The 18,103-nt window shown below is 45.5% G+C and overlaps 1 protein-coding gene and 1 long non-coding RNA gene across 2 annotated transcripts in view; both read left to right on the forward strand.

The window, feature by feature from the left end:
- LOC144774087 (transient receptor potential cation channel subfamily M member 2-like) overlaps nucleotides 1–9,691 on the forward strand; it is a 900,698-nt gene extending 891,007 nt beyond the window's left edge. The window contains 2 exon segments of the mRNA XM_078659113.1: nucleotides 9,183–9,246; nucleotides 9,662–9,691. Coding sequence (XP_078515239.1) covers nucleotides 9,183–9,246; nucleotides 9,662–9,691 — 94 coding nt within the window.
- Nucleotides 9,692–17,975: 8,284 nt separating this feature from the next.
- The window catches only part of LOC144773623 (uncharacterized), a 36,029-nt gene continuing 35,901 nt past the window's right edge, over nucleotides 17,976–18,103 (forward strand). The window contains exon 1 of the long non-coding RNA XR_013600036.1: nucleotides 17,976–18,066. This is a non-coding gene — a long non-coding RNA (uncharacterized LOC144773623). The remainder of the gene's footprint in view (nucleotides 18,067–18,103) is intronic.

An 18,103-nucleotide genomic window follows, 5' to 3' on the forward strand; every position in this document is an offset into this window, starting at 1 on the left:
TGAGGTAGACTAATCAATGGGTGCACCTTACAAGACCAGGTGGGGGTCTGCCTTGGTGATCATATTTATGTAGCTGTTTATTTCATTGTGGTGTAAAGTCTCCACCACATTGTATGGTTAACATTGTTTGGTTCAGAACTCCTCAAGAAGCCTCCATCACTGCTGAAAGATTCAGATTGTTGACTGGGAAGTCTGTCTCGTTACTAGAGAGGGGCCGCCAGTAGGCTTAGACATTTGTCAGCCGTGGTCCCTCTTTTCTGTTATATTGGGCTCCCTCCATGTCATCATAAGAATGGACTTGGGTGTTTTAATATTTTAATACCATTATTTACTAATTTGTAACTAATGAGGTTTATATGGTGGTATATGCATAAAGCACAAATAAATGAATACAAGTAAATTAAAAAATCACTTTAAAGCACATACCACGGTCCTTGCACTGAGCTGTCTGAAACACAGCAAGATTATTGGGGTTGAGGCTTTATTTAATCTTTAAGATAGAGTTTAACATTTTCTTCTCCCAAGTATTGAACTGTAGGCCAAGTTGTTCTCTCATCGTCCTCCAGGTGTCATTTGTCTGCCATCCAAGGGCTTCATTTCTATGTGTTTGGTGTTATCATGGCAGATAGATTTCTGTTTAGGATTGAAGAGTAGTTATGGCTCTACTTAGCTTTACCTTCTCTTTCTTTCTAGTTGGTAGAATGGCTATGGCATTTCTATGACTTACCTTCTCTTTCTTTCTGGATGGTTGTTTGTTTATGGCATTGCTTAGCCTCACCTTCTCTTTCTTTCTGGCTGGTTGTCTGTTTATGGCATTGCTTAGCCTCAGCTTCTCTTTCTTTCTGGCTGGTTGTCTGTTTATGGCATTGCTTAGCCTCACCTTCTCTTTCCTTCTGGCTGGTTGTCTGTTTATGGCATTGCTTAGCCTCACCTTCTCTTTCTTTCTGGCTGGTTGTCTGTTTATGGCATTGCTTAGCCTCACCTTATCCAGTATTGGGGTATCTTTCATAGATTCACATGCCTGAATCATTCCCCGTCGTCGAGGCGGGAGTCCAACGGTAAAAATATATATAATAGCAGTTCCTAAACATTTCTTGTAGTAGGCTGGAAAAGCCTAAAGGCCTAACTAGGCCTCAAAACTTAGCAGCCTATCTACATCATTATGTAAAAGACCTGAAATAGTAGCCTCAGCCAATCAGCTGTCCTCACCCTCTAGAACCTTCCTAGCCCAGGCAGTTCTCCTCAGATTTTCACCGCACTTCGTGTGTAAGGGAGTCTCCCTGAGTGCCTACTCAGTTCTTTAGCTTTTTTGGCCTTTTTCCTCAGAAAAATGTCTGAAAAGAAAGCTCTTTTCAAGGCTTGTGGTACCTGCTTTAAGAAGAGAGTCCATGTGGATGACCAGCACTCTGACTGCATTTATTGTCTGCACCCCTCACATGTTGTGAAGGACTGTAGAATTTGCCGTACCTTCCCTCAGAAAACAATTAGGGATAGAGAGGCAAGGGTTCTTTTGTGGTTGAAGTCTTCTTCCACTGATAATGAGGACAAGGCCTCTACCTCCAGCAAGAGAGCCAGATCCATGCAAAGCTCTTCTCCTGAGAGAAAAAAGAAACTAAAATCCTCTCAGAGAGCTTCAGAACCCTCAAAGAGTGCATCTTATACTCGGACGACAACTGTGAGTACAGCCCAGACTAAAACTGTTTCTCTGGTGTCTTCTCATACTACTACATTGACTTCTACTTCTACTACTTCTTCTACGGTCACCACTTCATCTATTACCTCACCTCTGATGTCTGTGAAAATATTGTCATCATCTGCGAAGACTTCGACGACGAAAACTGTCCCGTCGTCTCCGTCGACGACGGCCCCATCTACCAAGCCTTCCGGTCCGTCGATGACAATCCCGTCGACGAAACTACCATCATCGTCGTCGACGAAGGTCTCGTCGACGAAGACACCGACGACGCTCTCGTCGACGAAGGAAGTGTCGACCAAGACACCGTCGACGGTCTCGTCGACGAAGACACCGTCGACGGCCTCATCGAAGAAGGACTCGACGTCGAAGACACCATCGTCAGCCTCGTCGACGAAGGACTCGTCGACGAAGACACCATCGTCAGCCTCGTCGACGAAGGACTCATCGAGGAAGACACCATCGACGGCCTCGTCGACGAAGGACTCGTCGACGAAGACCCCGTCGACGGCGAAATCATTAGTTCAGTCAGCATCGACGGTTCCGTCGACGGACATTCCAATTACAATGGCTTCGTCTTCATCGACGACAGTAGTGGCAGATGCTCATCAGTTACCCAGTGCTGCCCCTAGGAAAATTCAATATACACATTTTCAAATGGAAACGTATCATCGAGATTATTCCCATATTTCTCCACTCTTACCATCACATCTATTGGAGACATATGTGGAGGATGAGTCAGATGACGGTGAAGAGGATGAGGGTCCTTTTGGAATTGCCCGTCACCCGTCGCAATTGAATATTAAATTTCAGGAGGATGATGATGAGGATGATGACCATGGCCATTATGGGCATGAGGATTTCTCGACACCACATCAATCACCCCATGCCAGACCTCAACAATCTGAGAATACTGCTCAATTGCCATCCACTTTAATTCAGGATTTACAAGCAATGTTGGCAGACTATCGCCAGAGGTTTCCTCCGACACCAATTGCACCTGTAGTGCCAGTAACTCCAGTTAACTTGCCAAGGCCTCCGTCACCGCGAGCATCATTATCTCCAAAACAAGATGCTGGTCCTGCACCTCAGCATGACACGGATACTTCTTCTCATGAGGACGATGATGGCAGAGAAGAGGGCGAATTGCCAGATACTACACCTATAGATCCATGGGAGGATTATGTCATTCCCATGCCTTCACCGCCTGTACCCCGCCGCAGATTCTCCACCTGAGGATATCGGCGGATTTCGTAACATTATGCAACGTGCAGCAAATAGGTTTGAGTTGACTGTCACAGTGGAACAATCTGACTGCTTTTTGCATGACTTTAAAGAGGGATATCGCAGAGTTACCAGAGCTATCCCCATTATTGAATACATATGGAAGGAAGGCCTCAACATTATGAAAACGCCTGCTTGCATTCCAGCAGTCCTTCCACGGATAGAGAAAAAGTATCGAGCACCATCGGATACTCCATCTTGCTTAATAGGTCATCCTCGACCAGATTCTGTCATATCACAGGCTGCACAACAGAAATCTAAGAATCCTTCTGTTCCCATTTCTACTCCACCTGACAAGGAGGGCAGGAGGCTGGATGCCATTGGCAAGAAGTTCTCTGCAAATGCAGCGGCCTCCATTAAAGCTGCTAATTCATTAGCTATCCTGGCCCGTTACAATAGGCAGATGTGGTCCGATCTGTCTGAATACCTCGAATTGATCCCTGAAGATCAGCAACCAGAGGTGCGCAGGATTGTACTGGAGGGAGAAAGGGCGGCATCGGAGATCATTGATTGCGCCCTGGATATTTCGAACACCAACTTCGGACAATTGGCAGGGGCCGCAGTACTTAGGCGTCAAGGTTGGCTCCGGGCAACCACCTTCAGGCCTGAGGTCCAAACGAAAATCTTGGACATGGCGTATGATGGAGATTCACTTTTTGGAAAACACATTGATGACGCTTTGCTGGCAATAAAGACAGACACAGAAACAGCTAAATCCCTTGGTACCCTACAATACAAAAGGGGTTCCTTTAGGGGAGCAAGAGGCCGTGGTTATTCCTCTAGGGGGGAACTATTCCAATCAGCAAAACTGCCAATACCAATCTCAATACAAACAGCCATACTATCAAGGCTCTTACCAACAGCCTGCCTCTGGATCTTTCTCTCGTCAGGGAGGGAAACGACGCTCAAACAATCAAGGGCGTGATTCCAACAAGCGCCAATGAGCTTTGCCGGACGTCAGCCGTTCATTCTCCCCTTCCCGTGGGCGCCAAAATTTCCGCCTTTTACCAACAATGGTGGAAAATAACTTCGGATCAGTGGGTCCTAGATCTTGTCAAGATCGGACATACTCTAGAATTCATACAGAAGCCACCAACAACGCCGCCCAGGGGTCCCCCTCCCCCTCGTCTTCACTTACTCTTCAAAGAAGCCTTAAAGATGCTCCACAAGAATGTGATAGAACGAGTTCCACTTTCTCAGAAAGGGAAAGGATTTTATTCTCGCTTCTTCCTCGTAGAGAAAACTTCACAGGAGTGGCGTCCAATACTAGATCTGTGCAAACTAAACAAATATCTAAAGAAACAGAGTTTTCGCATGGTAATGTTGACGGACATTCTGAATTGTCTCAACAAAGGGGACTTTATGGCTTCTCTGGATCTGCAAGACGCCTACTTCCACATCCCTATTCACCCAAAACACCGCAAATACCTAAGGTTTCAAGTGGCTGGCGTCCACTTTCAGTACAAGGTTCTCCCATTTGGCCTCAAAACGGCCCCCAGAATCTTCACCAAATGTTTAGCCCCAGTGGCAGCAATGTTGAGGTCCCAGGGAATACAAGTTTTCCCTTACCTCGACGACTGGCTGTTAAAAGGAACATCGAGGGGCTCCGCAAAGGAAGCGGTCAGGAGTTCCCTATCCCTCTTTTCGAATCTGGGCCTGACTCTCAATGCAAACAAATCTCAGCTTCAACCTCGTCAGCAGTTGACCTTTCTGGGAGCGGTCTTGAACACTTGCCAGTGCAAGGCGTTCTTGACTCAGGAACGGCAGAACAAACTATTGAAACTGGCAAAACAAATATTTGCAAGAAGGTAACTTTCAGTTTGGACATTTGCTTCCCTTCTAGGGATGTGCTCCTCTGCTATCAGCCTCATCCCTATGGCAAGACTCAGAATGAGACAATTGCAGGAGGACTTACTTCGTCAGTGGAGGCAAGTCGACGGATCGTTCGACGACCGCATCAAAGTAACTGCCAAAATGAAACAAGCCCTTCTTTGGTGGTCAAAGGCGCCAAATTTGTCACCAGGCCTCACCTTTCTGCAAGACATTCCAGAGTTCACCCTGACTACAGACGCCTCCATGGAAGGTTGGGGAGGTCACCTCCAGGACCTTCAGATCCAGGGACGATGGCCTCGTCGGTACCGACAGAAACACATCAACAGCCTAGAGCTGAGAGCCATTTTTCTTTCCCTGCAAGCCTTCCTTCCCAGGATTGCAAATTCGTCAGTGATGGTGCGCACGGACAATACCACCAGCATGTACTATATCAACAAACAGGGAGGAACAAAATCTCTCACCCTGTCACTGGAGGCTCAGGACATGTGGGAATGGGCTCTACGCCACGGCATATCCCTCAGAGCAGAACATGTGCAAGGAGTCCAGAACTCTCTGGCCGACAACCTCAGCAGAGCTTTCACGGGCTGTCACGAATGGGAGCTCGAACAACATCAAGTGGAAAGGATCTTTCGGACTTAGGGGACACCGGCGCTGGATTTGTTCGCCACGCAGCAGAACAGCAAATGCCGGTTTTATGCCAGCAGGTTTCCTCAACAGGGGTCAAGGGGAAATGCCCTTTTGATGAGATGGTCCGGAATATTTGCGTACGCTTATCCTCAGATTCCGCTCATTCCAAGGGTACTGCAGAAGATGAAGAGGGAGCATTGCACTCTCATCCTCATTGCTCCCCGTTGGCCAAGACAGTTTTGGTTCCAGGAACTTCTTCTGCTCTCTCAGCAGCCTCCACTTCGTCTCAAACCGACAGTGTCCATGTTGACGAGAGAGGGAGGCCAGGTCCAACATCCGGATCCTCAATCGCTGCACTTGCACGCTTGGCTCCTGACTTCCTAGAGTTTAAGGATCTTAACATCTCCTCAGACTGCAGGGCGATCTTATCACAGGCCCGTGCGCAAAGTACCATCAAGACATATCGTCTTAAGTGGAAACGATTCTGCGTATGGTGTGGAGAACATAATATTCATCCACTTCAAGCTCCTCCAGAACACATCCTTCCATATCTGCTGTCTTTAGCCAGGGCTGGACTCGTTTTTTCGTCCATTAAAGTGCACCTGGCGGCGATATCCAGGTTCAGGAAGAGTTCCAACAAACCATCCTTATGCTCATCATATTTGGTCAAACAATTCCTTAAGGGGCTCTTTCGAGCTTTTCCACCAGTTCGTCCTCCTCCCCCGGAGTGGGATCTTAATATTGTTCTGTCTCAACTTCTAAAAAGGCCTTTTGAACCGATTCACAAAGCGGAGCTCAAGTTTCTAACTTGGAAAGTGGCTATCTTACTGGCTCACACTTCAGCCCGCAGAGTCAGTGAGATACAGGCCTTCACTATTGCACAGCCTTTCTTACAATTCTCTAAGGACTTTGTGACGCTTAGAACTAACCCAAAATTCATTCCAAAAGTACCAACTCAGTTCCATATCAATCAACCGGTCAAACTCAAAACTTTTTTCCCGGATCCTAAAATTTCCGTGGAGAAGGTTTTACATTCTCTGGATGTGAAACGGTGCCTGAAGTTTTATCTTCAAAAAACAAAGGACATCCGCAAATCCAATCAACTTTTTGTTGCTTATGGTCAAGCCACCTTGGGTCAAGCTGTAACAAAAGCAACTATAGCTAGATGGTTGTCTTCTACGATTATTTTCTGTCATGACAAAGCCAAAAAACCTTTAACAAGAAAGGTCAAAGCGCATTCTACCAGAACAATGTCAGCGTCAACTGCCCTGTTCGCTGGAGTGACGCTAGAGAACATTTGCCGAGCTGCTACGTGAAAAAGTGTGCACACTTTTACCAAACATTACTGTCTGCAGTCGGCAGTTCATGATGATACAGCAGTTGGAGAAGCAGTTCTGCAGCATCTTCTTCAATAAGGTTAGACTTTTTACAGTCTTTTACTCTTCATTTGCCTGTTTAAAGCATATCTTTTCATTATCATGTTTTTGCATTACCAAATACTGTCATATATCTGATGTACTTATAAAGGTTTAGATGCATATGTTATGTTAATAAGTTTGTGCTCTATTACCTACCTGATTGTGTGGGGATGTATATGGTTTATTTTGTCTCCCACCTTCCTCTACCGACAGACATGATGTCACTGCTTGCTACTCTGATTCAGGCATGTGGATCTATGAAAGATACCCCAATACTGGATAAGAAAACAAGTTACTTACCTGTAACTACGGTTATCCAGTATTGGTATCTTTCATAGATTCACATGCACCCACCCTCCTCCCTGGCTGGGCAGTTCTGTTTTATGGATACTCATTCTCACTTGTGCTGGGAAAATCTGAGGAGAACTGCCTGGGCTAGGAAGGTTCTAGAGGGTGAGGACAGCTGATTGGCTGAGGCTACTATTTCAGGTCTTTTTACATAATGATGTAGACAGGCTGCTAAGTTTTGAGGCCTAGTTAGGCCTTTAGGCTTTTCCAGCCTACTACAAGAAATTTTTAGGCACTGCTATTATATATATTTTTACCGTGGGACTCCCGCCTCGACGACGGGGAATGATTCAGGCATGTGAATCTATGAAAGATACCAATACTGGATAACCGTAGTTACAGGTAAGTAACTTGTTTTCTTCTCTTTCCTTCTGGCTGGTTGTCTGTTTATGCCATTGCTTAGCCTCACCTTCTCTTTCTTTCTGGCTGGTTGTCTGTTTATGGCATTGCTTAGCCTTACCTTCTCTTTCTTTCTGGCTGGTTGTCTGTTTATGGCATTGCTTAGCATTACCTTCTCTTTCATTCTGGCTGGTTGTCTGTTTGTGGCATTGCTTAGCCTCACCTTCTCTTTCTTTCTGGCTGGTTGTCTGTTTATGGCATTGCTTAGCCTTACCTTCTCTTTCTTTCTGGCTGGTTGTCTGTTTATGGCATTGCTTAGCATTACCTTCTCTTTCATTCTGGCTGGTTGTCTGTTTATGGCATTGCTTAGCCTTACATTCTCTTTCTTTCTGGCTGGTTGTCTGTTTATGGCATTGCTTAGCCTTACCTTCTTTTTCTTTCTGGCCGGTTGTCTGTTTATGGCATTGCTTAGCATAACTTTCTCTTTCTATCTGGTTGGAAGAGTGGTTATGACACTGCTTAGCCTTACTTTCTCTTTCTTTCTGGCTGGTTGTCTGTTTATGGCATTGCTTAGTATTACCTTCTTTTTCTTTCTGGCTGGTTGTCTGTTTATGGCATTGCTTAGCCTAACATTCTCTTTCTATCTGGTTGGAAAAGTGGTTATGACATTGCTTAGCCTTACTTTCTCTTTCTTTCTGGCTGGTTGTCTGTGTATGGCATTGCTTAGCATTACCTTCTCTTTCTTTCTGGCTGGTTGTCTGTTTATGGCATTGCTTAGCCTTACCTTCTCTTTCTTTCTGGCTGGTTGTCTGTTTATGGCATTGCTTAGCCTAACCTTCTCTTTCTATCTGGTTGGAAGAGTGGTTATGACATTGCTTAGCATTACCTTCTCTTTCTTTCTGGCTGGTTGTCTGTTTATGGCATTGCTTAGCATTACCTTCTCTTTCTTTCTTGCTGGTTGTCTGTTTATGGCATTGCTTAGCATTACCTTCTCTTTGTTGTTGGCTGGTTGTCTGTTTATGGCATTGCTTAGCCTTACCTTCTCTTTCTTTCTGGCTGGTTGTCTGTTTATGGCATTGCTTAGCCTAACCTTCTCTTTCTATCTGGTTGGAAGAGTGGTTATGACATTGCTTAGCATTACCTTCTCTTTCTTTCTGGCTGGTTGTCTGTTTATGGCATTGCTTAGCATTACCTTCTCTTTCTTTCTTGCTGGTTGTCTGTTTATGGCATTGCTTAGCATTACCTTCTCTTTCTTGTTGGCTGGTTGTCTGTTTATGGCATTGCTTAGCCTTACCTTCTCTTTCTTTCTGGCTGGTTGGCTGTTTATGGCATTGCTTAGCCTAACCTTCTCTTTCTATCTGGTTGGAAGAGTGGTTATGACATTGCTTTCTCTTACGTCTTCCTTCTCTGTAAGGTTGACAGAGTGGTAAGCCCATATGGCATTGCTTTTTTTTACTTCATTCTGTTCTATAGAGTTGGCAAGGTGGTTAAGGTATTGGTTGCAGTTACTCTCTTCCTCCTTCCTAGGATTGGTTCAGTGGTGATGACATGGCTTACTCTTGCACTCGTGGTTCTCTTTCATGCTGGCCTCATATCGTCCACAGGACTATGCTTAATCATTTCCTCTTCTCTCTTTCTAGGGTTCATGAATTAGGCAATTTATTGGAGTTTGAACAGAAGCGTACCAGCGCGATTGAACAGCAGGTATGTGCCATGGTTGTTTTTCATGCTCATTTCATATTCATCAATAAATCATTTTGGGTCCGGATGAGTTGAACTAATCATGCCCATCTTTCCCCTGGTTGTATCATTGCCATGAGCATCTACTACTTCAGTTTCAGCTGTATTGTAATCAACTTGCATGTAGTGATCAGTTAGGAAGGGAGTTTGTCTTATTGGACAAGACTACATTTTCAGCAAGTAGTTTATTGTCAAGTCCAAAATATGCAACAGCTCTTTAACCAGAAATAGTCAGTAGTTCTCCTCTCACTGTGCTTGACTGTTAAAACACATGTGTTTACACCTGCTAGAGGGCTGCAGAAGGAGCACCATTGAATGTACATCAGGCAAGTCACATATTTAAAGACATCTGAGGATGTTGGCATTGTGTCTCTTTCAGGTAGGAAGAATGATGCAAGAGCTGATGTAGTAATAAAGTATTGGATCACTGGGCTATATTTAGAGACTTAATGATAAGTGCTCGGGTTGATCAAAAATGGTTTGTCTAATTTAAGACAACGCTTTCAATTTCCTACATCCCTGGCTTCAGCCATAAAATGTAATTAAAGCCTAAAGCTAAAACATATGGATTGCTATACTTTCCCTCTCCCAGTGTATTCCTCTCCTTTGGCAACAAAAGGCCAATGAAGCCTTTTTTTGCCTCCCTGTTGTTGTAACCTTATCTCCTTCGGGTCCCTAGTTTTCCTGCCAGCCTGTTCGCTGATTGGATGACTGCTGTTGTGTCTCCTAACCTTCTCTGTAGTAAACACAATCTTAACACAGAACTTTAAAATGCAAACTATTACCTCCTTTCATAATTCATTTCTACCCCCAAAAACACCCTTTCACTAGTCCCCCACCTTCTTTTACTACTTTAACATACTGCACAGCTTTCTCTTAGTATTATTTGGTGTATGAGCAGCCTGCAGAAGGACAAATGCACTCCATCTTGCCAAATAAAACTTGGGCACCTAAAAGCGATATTCTCAGCAGTTGATTCTGTTCTTCTTACAGATCCCCAGAATCTCCCACATTCTCTTTCTTTCTTGCCCTATTGAAAAGCAGCTGGCTCCTTACTACCTCATTAATTGTGCTCATATAACCTTTAGAAAGCCCCAAATGTACATTTTCTGTAAACCCATCTTTATCTTCTGTATCAATTGCATCGCTGCCTACTGTTTCTAATAATTGTCACCTGGTGGTTAATTAACACCAAAACCCTTAGGAGAGGAACAGGAGGGTCCTTTCAAGGTCAGATTGTGCAGCCTGGTTAACTACTGTTCCGGTCTATTGCCTTACCCCTGGCATGACCAATTCATCGAGCTGCTTCCCATAGGTCATCCTTTCTGAATTCCTCCAAAATCACCTAACAATCAAGTAGCACTTATTGATGTTTTCAATGTTATCTTCCTTGCAAAGTTCCTCTCTCTACAGGGACACAAAAGAATAATCAGTGAAATGTCTTGTCCACAACTGCCTAATCATTCACTATGCCACTAGTTCATCCCCTGAGCCTGCATTCCCCTTCCTGTTCCAAACCTTGGGGCATATTATTAAGCGGCAGATTTTGGGAGTAAACAGGAGTTTTTGCCAAAAACTAACGTCTGCTAAAATGCATGGGCCTCCTTGTAAATATTGCGATGTGCACATCAGCAATTATTTACATGCAGTACTGCCCAGTGACGCCCACTTTGCATCTCATTAGAGATGCAAAGCGAGGCGAGGCGTCAAGAAAACGGGTGCTAACATGCGCTAAGGTAAGGCCCTTGTTGATATGCCCCCAAGTCCTTTCATTGCTTCACCTGTCCTAAAGCAATGAACCTGTAAGCCTTTCACTTCTAGATTGCTCAACATTTCCTCATTACATTTTCAACTGACTGTAACACTGCTACTCTTATCCTTTTAATCCCAATTCCAACACCACCCTCGGCTCCATGGTTACTTTGTAGTAGCACTCATCTCTTATGGAAATGTCGTTCGATATGCATTTCAGATAAGTCCTACATTTACTACAGAAATACAACTGATTAAACTATCCTTTTGTGGTTTTTGGTGATCTTCGTTAGTACCTCTGGAATAGACAAATTAAATGAATTTGGCAGTGAGTGGACTGATCCCTCAAAAGAGCCTGCATAAGGCCTATGACTTCTGTGGGGTAATGAGGGTTTTTTCTGACGACCCTCACAGGATATCCATGTATTGCCTTTACCCAGATCATATTCCAAAAGACTGCATTATATTCCAAAGAACTCCAAAATGTGTATTACCTTTTCAACAAAGACCCTCAGTTATAGAGAGGGAAAACGTTTGAGGTTCCTACAAAAATCCAAGATGGTTGTTAACCCTCCTCATGGGATGAATTAGGCTTGACATTTAACCATAAGAGGAGAAAAAGGCACAATGTATGAATATGGAGACATGCAAGTCTGAGCCTGAGAATACAAAGTATGAAAAATCCTTCAACTAATCAGTGAGACCTTCTTGATCCTCATCGGAGAGTTGGCAGAGGAAAAATAAAAGTTCATTAGATTTGCAGCCACCACCATCTCATAAGATGAAGAAGACAAAATCACTCGGTTTGTAGATAATACCAGCGACCTACGCCAATGAAAAGCCATCTAAAGGTTGCTTCAGAACATGGAGACAACTTGCGGCAACCTTATCAATGGCTGACCCATCCATGATATATCCAGACACGATTCTATCAACAAAGTCCCCATTAATGGCATTTAAGACTAGACCAGATGGACATGCTACTGTTGAACTTGTCATTGATGAGGCCCTCTACAATACCTTCAATGAGAGAACCAACCAAGAGAAACCTGCAGTCATTGGAGGCATGAGAACCCATGGTCATTTGAACCCCCAAAGAGTTTGCTGCACCGCTCTCAATTTAAGAAACCTAGCCTCAGTTCCATCGAGGGATTGCCTGAAATCAATTCCTGTAGATGCTTCTCATTCCAAATGCAATTCATGTGGCTTCACCCTAGGTCAACTCCTGGGCAGTCCCGTGAACTGCAGCCCAACTCCTACTGGCCCAATTCACTGCCTCTCCATAAACTGCTGCTCTTTACCAAAACACAAACCGTACATTTTTGGTATCCTTAGCGAAATGCAACCACGCGCCCAATTCCTAACGGAAACGTGGCTCTCTGAAGCACTTGTGACCAATATCCTAGACACTATTCTGAGCTTCTATGGCATCGTAAGATGTGATTGCCCCTCCCTTCAAGGTGGAGGCATTGCAATTATTTTTAAACTTATTATGAAGTGCTCTTTCAAAGAGGTGGACATAGAAGAGTGAGAGGCAGCCTATTTCTCACTGCCTCAATCCAGTAATTTCACATTAACAGGACTTCTCATCTATTGTGCACCCAGATCTGAAACAAGACGTACATCAACCCTCGCAGACACCATCGTAGAAGTGCTGGGGACCCAAGATGAGTTTCTAGGAGCCCCACGGAGGCTGAGTGCAGAGTGGGAACACAACAGCATGCTCAATTCAAGTCAATGGGTAAGTCGCGGTTGCAGTTTTGAAGAAGAAGGACCCTTCCCAGAGGACTCTGAAGAAACTCCATGGAAGGGTGGAGAGACACCTACCCGTGGATACCCCAGGAACCAGGATACCCACACTTGGGAAGCCGGGTGCATAGGTACAAAGTGACGTTGTAAACCGCTGTAACCTACAATGTAGGACTTCAGTAAAGATACATCTGGCGAAGAAGGTGAAAGAGTCCAGTGGAACCCAAAGGTGAATTCAAGATGAGAAGAACCTGCGGGCAGAGGGGACAGAGTCTATGCCACTCAGGAGTTACCATGAGGCATGGAAGACGAAAGCCCACCTATGTCGGTAGATGCAGGAGAATTAACGGTTCCCTTGTAGTGGCAGCTGTGCAGACAAGCAATTCTGTGGAAGACCAAGAGCCGAATATGAGCTGTCCCACGTTGGATCTCAAGAGCAAAGGGGTCAGTGTCCGGCAGGGGCACCAACAAGCCTTGGCAACAGCAACCAACATAGTTGTAGAAAAAGGTGCAGTGTCGGGATAAGCAGGTAAGTCAGAGCAGACCCGCAGCAAACAAGGGAGCCCTCTGGAGTCAAAGAAGTCCCTTGAGCGGACCCACGGGCTTGAGGCACAGCAGTTGCACGAGGACCTCCATCAGCTCACCAATGGTGAAGGCCCAAGGTGCAAAGGATGTGGTGAGGATGAAGATCTTGGCTGCATGAGTTGCTTGAGGCTGGAGCTTCTTGGAGCCTGAAGATCTCTGGAGAAGAGTCCACAAGCTTGGCAACGTCAAGTCAATGTGGTGCACAGGGTTACTGCTCCAGCGTTTTCAACGTGGGATACTAGCTTCAAACTTGCTGTGAAGACAGTGCAGGCCTCAAAGGAGTTGCAGACCCATGACCCGTGTTGCTGAGTCTTTTGGAGTAAGATGGAATTCCAGGATCAGCAGACCGGTCAACTGTGTTGCAGTGCCTGCAGATGCAGGGAAGTGACTCCTTCACTCCAAGGAAGAGTTCTTCAGGTTTCTTGGATGTCCAAAGGCCCTGTGAAGAACCTATATGGAGCACGGACACAGATGTTGCAGCAGACTTGCAGGACGACAATACCAGGAGTAGTAGGAGTCCCAGTTGCGGTCTTGGTTCCCAAAATAAAGTCCAGCGAAGTCCAGACTGTCCCGATGGTTGAAGTAGAAATGGTTTTGGATCTGAATTTTGTTCCACAACAAATTCAGGGACCCACCCACAGGTAAGCCCTTAAGTACCCTAAAGAAAGGGTTAGGATGATTCAGGGGTTACTCCCAGAAAAGGGGCTAGACATTGGGGTGGATACTCTCATGTTCTTTGTCCAGTTTTGTGCCAGAGTGTGGGCTAATTGCTCCCAGAACTGGTTTCAACTGGAGTATGCAAGATGGGTGCCAAGTGTGCCCTTCAAATCAGTCTAGTAGCACTGGCAAGCACCCCACCCCGGCCCAATACACTAAATCCTGTCTCAGAGATGGTCATACCTCCCTGTGACAGGAAACCTATTGTCCTGGCTTCCCCTGCTCGATCCTGGCTTGGTAGCCGGGCGGCAAAATCATGTCTCTGGTCAGCAGCAGCTATAGCTTGCTGTCCACATCTAGAAGACTAGTACCGGGTGCACTGAGGGCCTCCCAGCAGACCTTTACAGCACGTGGAATCATACTTCTCACACTCTTTATGGTGTGGGGGTATGATCCCACTATGCTTGATACTAAACATGAAAGGGTTTGTTGCATCCAGTTTAGAGTTAGCTATCACGTAATGACGCATGGCAACTCTACATATCGTAATGGCTGATGCGCTTGCAACCCGGGAGAATGGACTCCGAAGGTGGTAGGGTTATCCTGGTCATGTAGTAGGCACCCTAACACTTATAGCCCAGCACCCTGCCTTCAGGATTGAAAGCTGACTGGCCTGGTGATCCTGGCCTCCCACAGACTCTGAAAGGCTTAGCAACACAGGTGGTGGCTCTTCAAATCCCATTAGGCCTGCCCTGTCCTCTCACCAAGTTTGAGACCAGTATCCCTCGTCGGAGCCGCAGGAACTGAACCCATGTGCACTGTGTCAGTTTGTCGTTGAAAAAGCTTGGCAGCTTCCTTCCTCCAAGATTTTTGGGCTCCAAGTAGCCCGAGCCTCAAGCATCTACTGAGACCAAGATCTTCATCCTCACTACATCTCTTGAACCATGGGCCTGCATCCTCGATGAGCTGCTAGAGGTCCTCTTGCGACTCCAGTGCCTCCAGCTTGTGGGTCCTCTTCCGGGTCTTCTTTGAATTCAGTGAATCCCCATGATTTCTCGGGGACTGCACTGACTCCTCTGCTTGTGGTGAGTCACCTGGACCTTACTGGTCCCGACACAGCACGTTGTTTGCTTTCCACATTTGTTGCAGTTGACAAGGCCTTGTTGGTGCACTCGACGTACACCGACCACCTTATCTCTAGACATCTGTTGTGGGACAGTTCTTGAATGGCTCCCGGTCTTCCACAACATTGCCTGGTCTGCACAGCTGCAGCTCCAAGGTCACCGTCAGTTCTCCTCAAACACCCAACATCGGTGGGCATTCATCTTCTGTGCCTCCTGGTCACTCCTGAATGGCATAGACTCTGTCCACTCTGCTTGCAGGTACTTTACATCTTGAATCCACCTTCGGGTTCCACCGGACACTTTCACCTTATCCAGATGCAGCATCTTACTGAAGTCCTCCATTGAGTTCAACTGTGGTTGCCAATGCCACTTCACACATATGCACCTGGCTTTCCTGGTGTAGGTATCCTGGTTCCTAGGGTATCCACTTCCGTAAGGCTCTGAAAACCTGGATTTTCAACCTTTCAGATACGGTCTGTATGACTCTGGTTTAGACATAATGTGTTCAGTATTGACGAGATGGATATGTGAGCTGATTTTTTTTCCGGCCTTCCACCTAGGCTACGGGCTATAAGCGCCAAGATGCTCCTTGGAGTGACAGCTGCGCTATATAAGTGCACACTTACATTACACTTACATTACACTGGTGGGGTGGCTCCCCAACCTACTGACTTCCATGGGGTTTCTTCAGAGTCCACTGGGTAGGTCCTTCTTCTTTAAAATTGCAACCGCGACTTACCCATTTACTTGTATTGAGCCAGCGGTCCTGTTCCCACTCTGCACACAGCCACCGTTGGGTTCCTGGGTACTTGCCTTTGGTGCTTCCTTTGGTCCCCAGCACTTCTACGTCTTCTGTGTATAGTCTTGACTTGAATCGAGGTTCACATACCACTATTTTAATATATGGTTTGGTCTCCCCATGGCAACCACTGTGTATTCATGCTACTTCATTGTTTTCTTTGCAAAGTGTTCTGTGCATTGTGTATATCTCCGCGTAGGAGATATTTGTATGTGTTAGTGAGTGTCTTATAATAAATACATATTTTTATAAATAAACTGTGTGGTTCTTTTTCACTTAATCTATACCAATAATATGCTCTGGTAAAACAAGCTGCTTTACACTCCTTCTGGACTAAGCCTGAAGGCTGCTCTCCACAGCCACCACTTAGAGAGCATTCTAAGGTTGTCTAAGACCACTAAAATCCCCTTAAGGGTTGTCTGGATTAGTGCAGGGTGCCCACTTACATAGGTGTGCACCATATACTAAGCCAGCTTCTCACAGGTATGAATCCAACATGTTTGATACCAAACACAACAGGGTTCATTACACCCAGTTTGGATATGGTCATCGTGTAATGACGCATGGCCACTCTATATATCATAATGATTGATGCACTTACAACCTAGGAGAATGGACTCTGAAGGTTGTAGGGGTGTCCTGTTCATGCAGGGGCACCCTCACACTTATAACTCAGCACCCTGCCTTCAGGATTGAAAGGCCTGCCTTGGGGGTGACTTAAGGGTTTTAAGTGTATTGAGCTCCGATATAGGAAAAGCTATCTGTCATAAGTGGTGCTAGCACCAACTTACACAGGCTACAATAGCAGGCCTGTAGTCACAATGTAAGTGGTCTCGCATGGTGGCATAATACATGCTTCAGCCAATGGGGGACCCCTGATGTACCTATGCCCTGGGTGCCTTAGTACCATATACTAGGGACTTACAAGGGTATATCAGTAGCCAATCTGGGGGGTACCAAAGTACTCACTATGTCCAATTTAGGTAAGAGGTGGGATCAACCAACAGGAGATCACCTGTATACCCAGTTGAGACCTGGGTAATATGTATATAGCAAAAGCAATGTCTCAACAGGTAATATTTAGAAGGCTGTTAATAAAACATGCACATTAAATTGCAAAGAAAAGGAAAAGAGACATAAGGTTTCAGTGAAAGATGCATGGAGCAATCTGTATTTAGAACAAGTATAGGCAGGAGAACAGTATCAGCAGAGTTTACAATCAATGTGGACGTAACCCGTAAAAAACGAGTGCTCGTGGGGCATTGGATGAGCGACACAAGTGAGATAGCGAGGAACGGCGCAGACCAGACAAAATTAACAAATAAGCAAAGTACTTTCTGGTTCACGAGTCATTTTAACAAGAATTAATTTACAAGGAATTGACAATTTTGTGAACAGTAGATTTGCGCCAAGAATTGCACTGGGAGGTCAACGGCGTTTTTGTGAGTTAAGGTCATCTTCAGGACCAGCTTACTGTTATTTTTGTGCTGTACATAAAGGGAGAGAGTGAGAGGCAAGAATTTAGATAATCTGGGAGTAGAATGCAGTGAAGGGAAGGAGTTAGGGAAGCAAGAGGGAACCTGAGCTCAATGTGGATGCAGGAAACAAATTAGAGATTCCCAGAAGGGAGGAGATCCCAGTGAGGGGAATCAAGGAGCACCAGCTTAAGGGTGCATCATTAAGTAGATCTGTGAGACGGGATAAAGGAAAAGGAGCGTGGGCTAATGGAAAGCGAGTGATAAAAGCAAGGGTCTTGCAAGGGCCCAATTAGCGGACTGGTGTCCCTCAGGATAGCGATGGTGGGACCTATGTTGACCGTGCACACATACACACAGTCCTAATTGATAAAACAGTTTGTGACCAGTCCTGCTTATCAGGTTATCATTCCCTCCCTCATTAATGTCTCTTGGTGCTCATGGGTTCCCTCAAGATTACACTCAGTCTTGAAATGGTGCTTGATTTATGGTTCTCTTTTGTCCATCATGGAAGCTACTAAATAATTCAATGGAATGGAATAATTTTTGTTGCAGGTGTCCCAGTGTACAGTGGCCCTGAACTGGATCATGAAGTCCTTGACAGAGAAGGGATTTGCAGCCGAAGAGAAAGCTCCGGTTATGGGTAAGTTCGGGGAGTGGGGCAGTTTTGGGTCCGCAGT

This window comes from Lissotriton helveticus, chromosome 8, assembly GCF_964261635.1.
Source record: "Lissotriton helveticus chromosome 8, aLisHel1.1, whole genome shotgun sequence".
Lineage (NCBI taxonomy): Eukaryota > Metazoa > Chordata > Amphibia > Caudata > Salamandridae > Lissotriton > Lissotriton helveticus.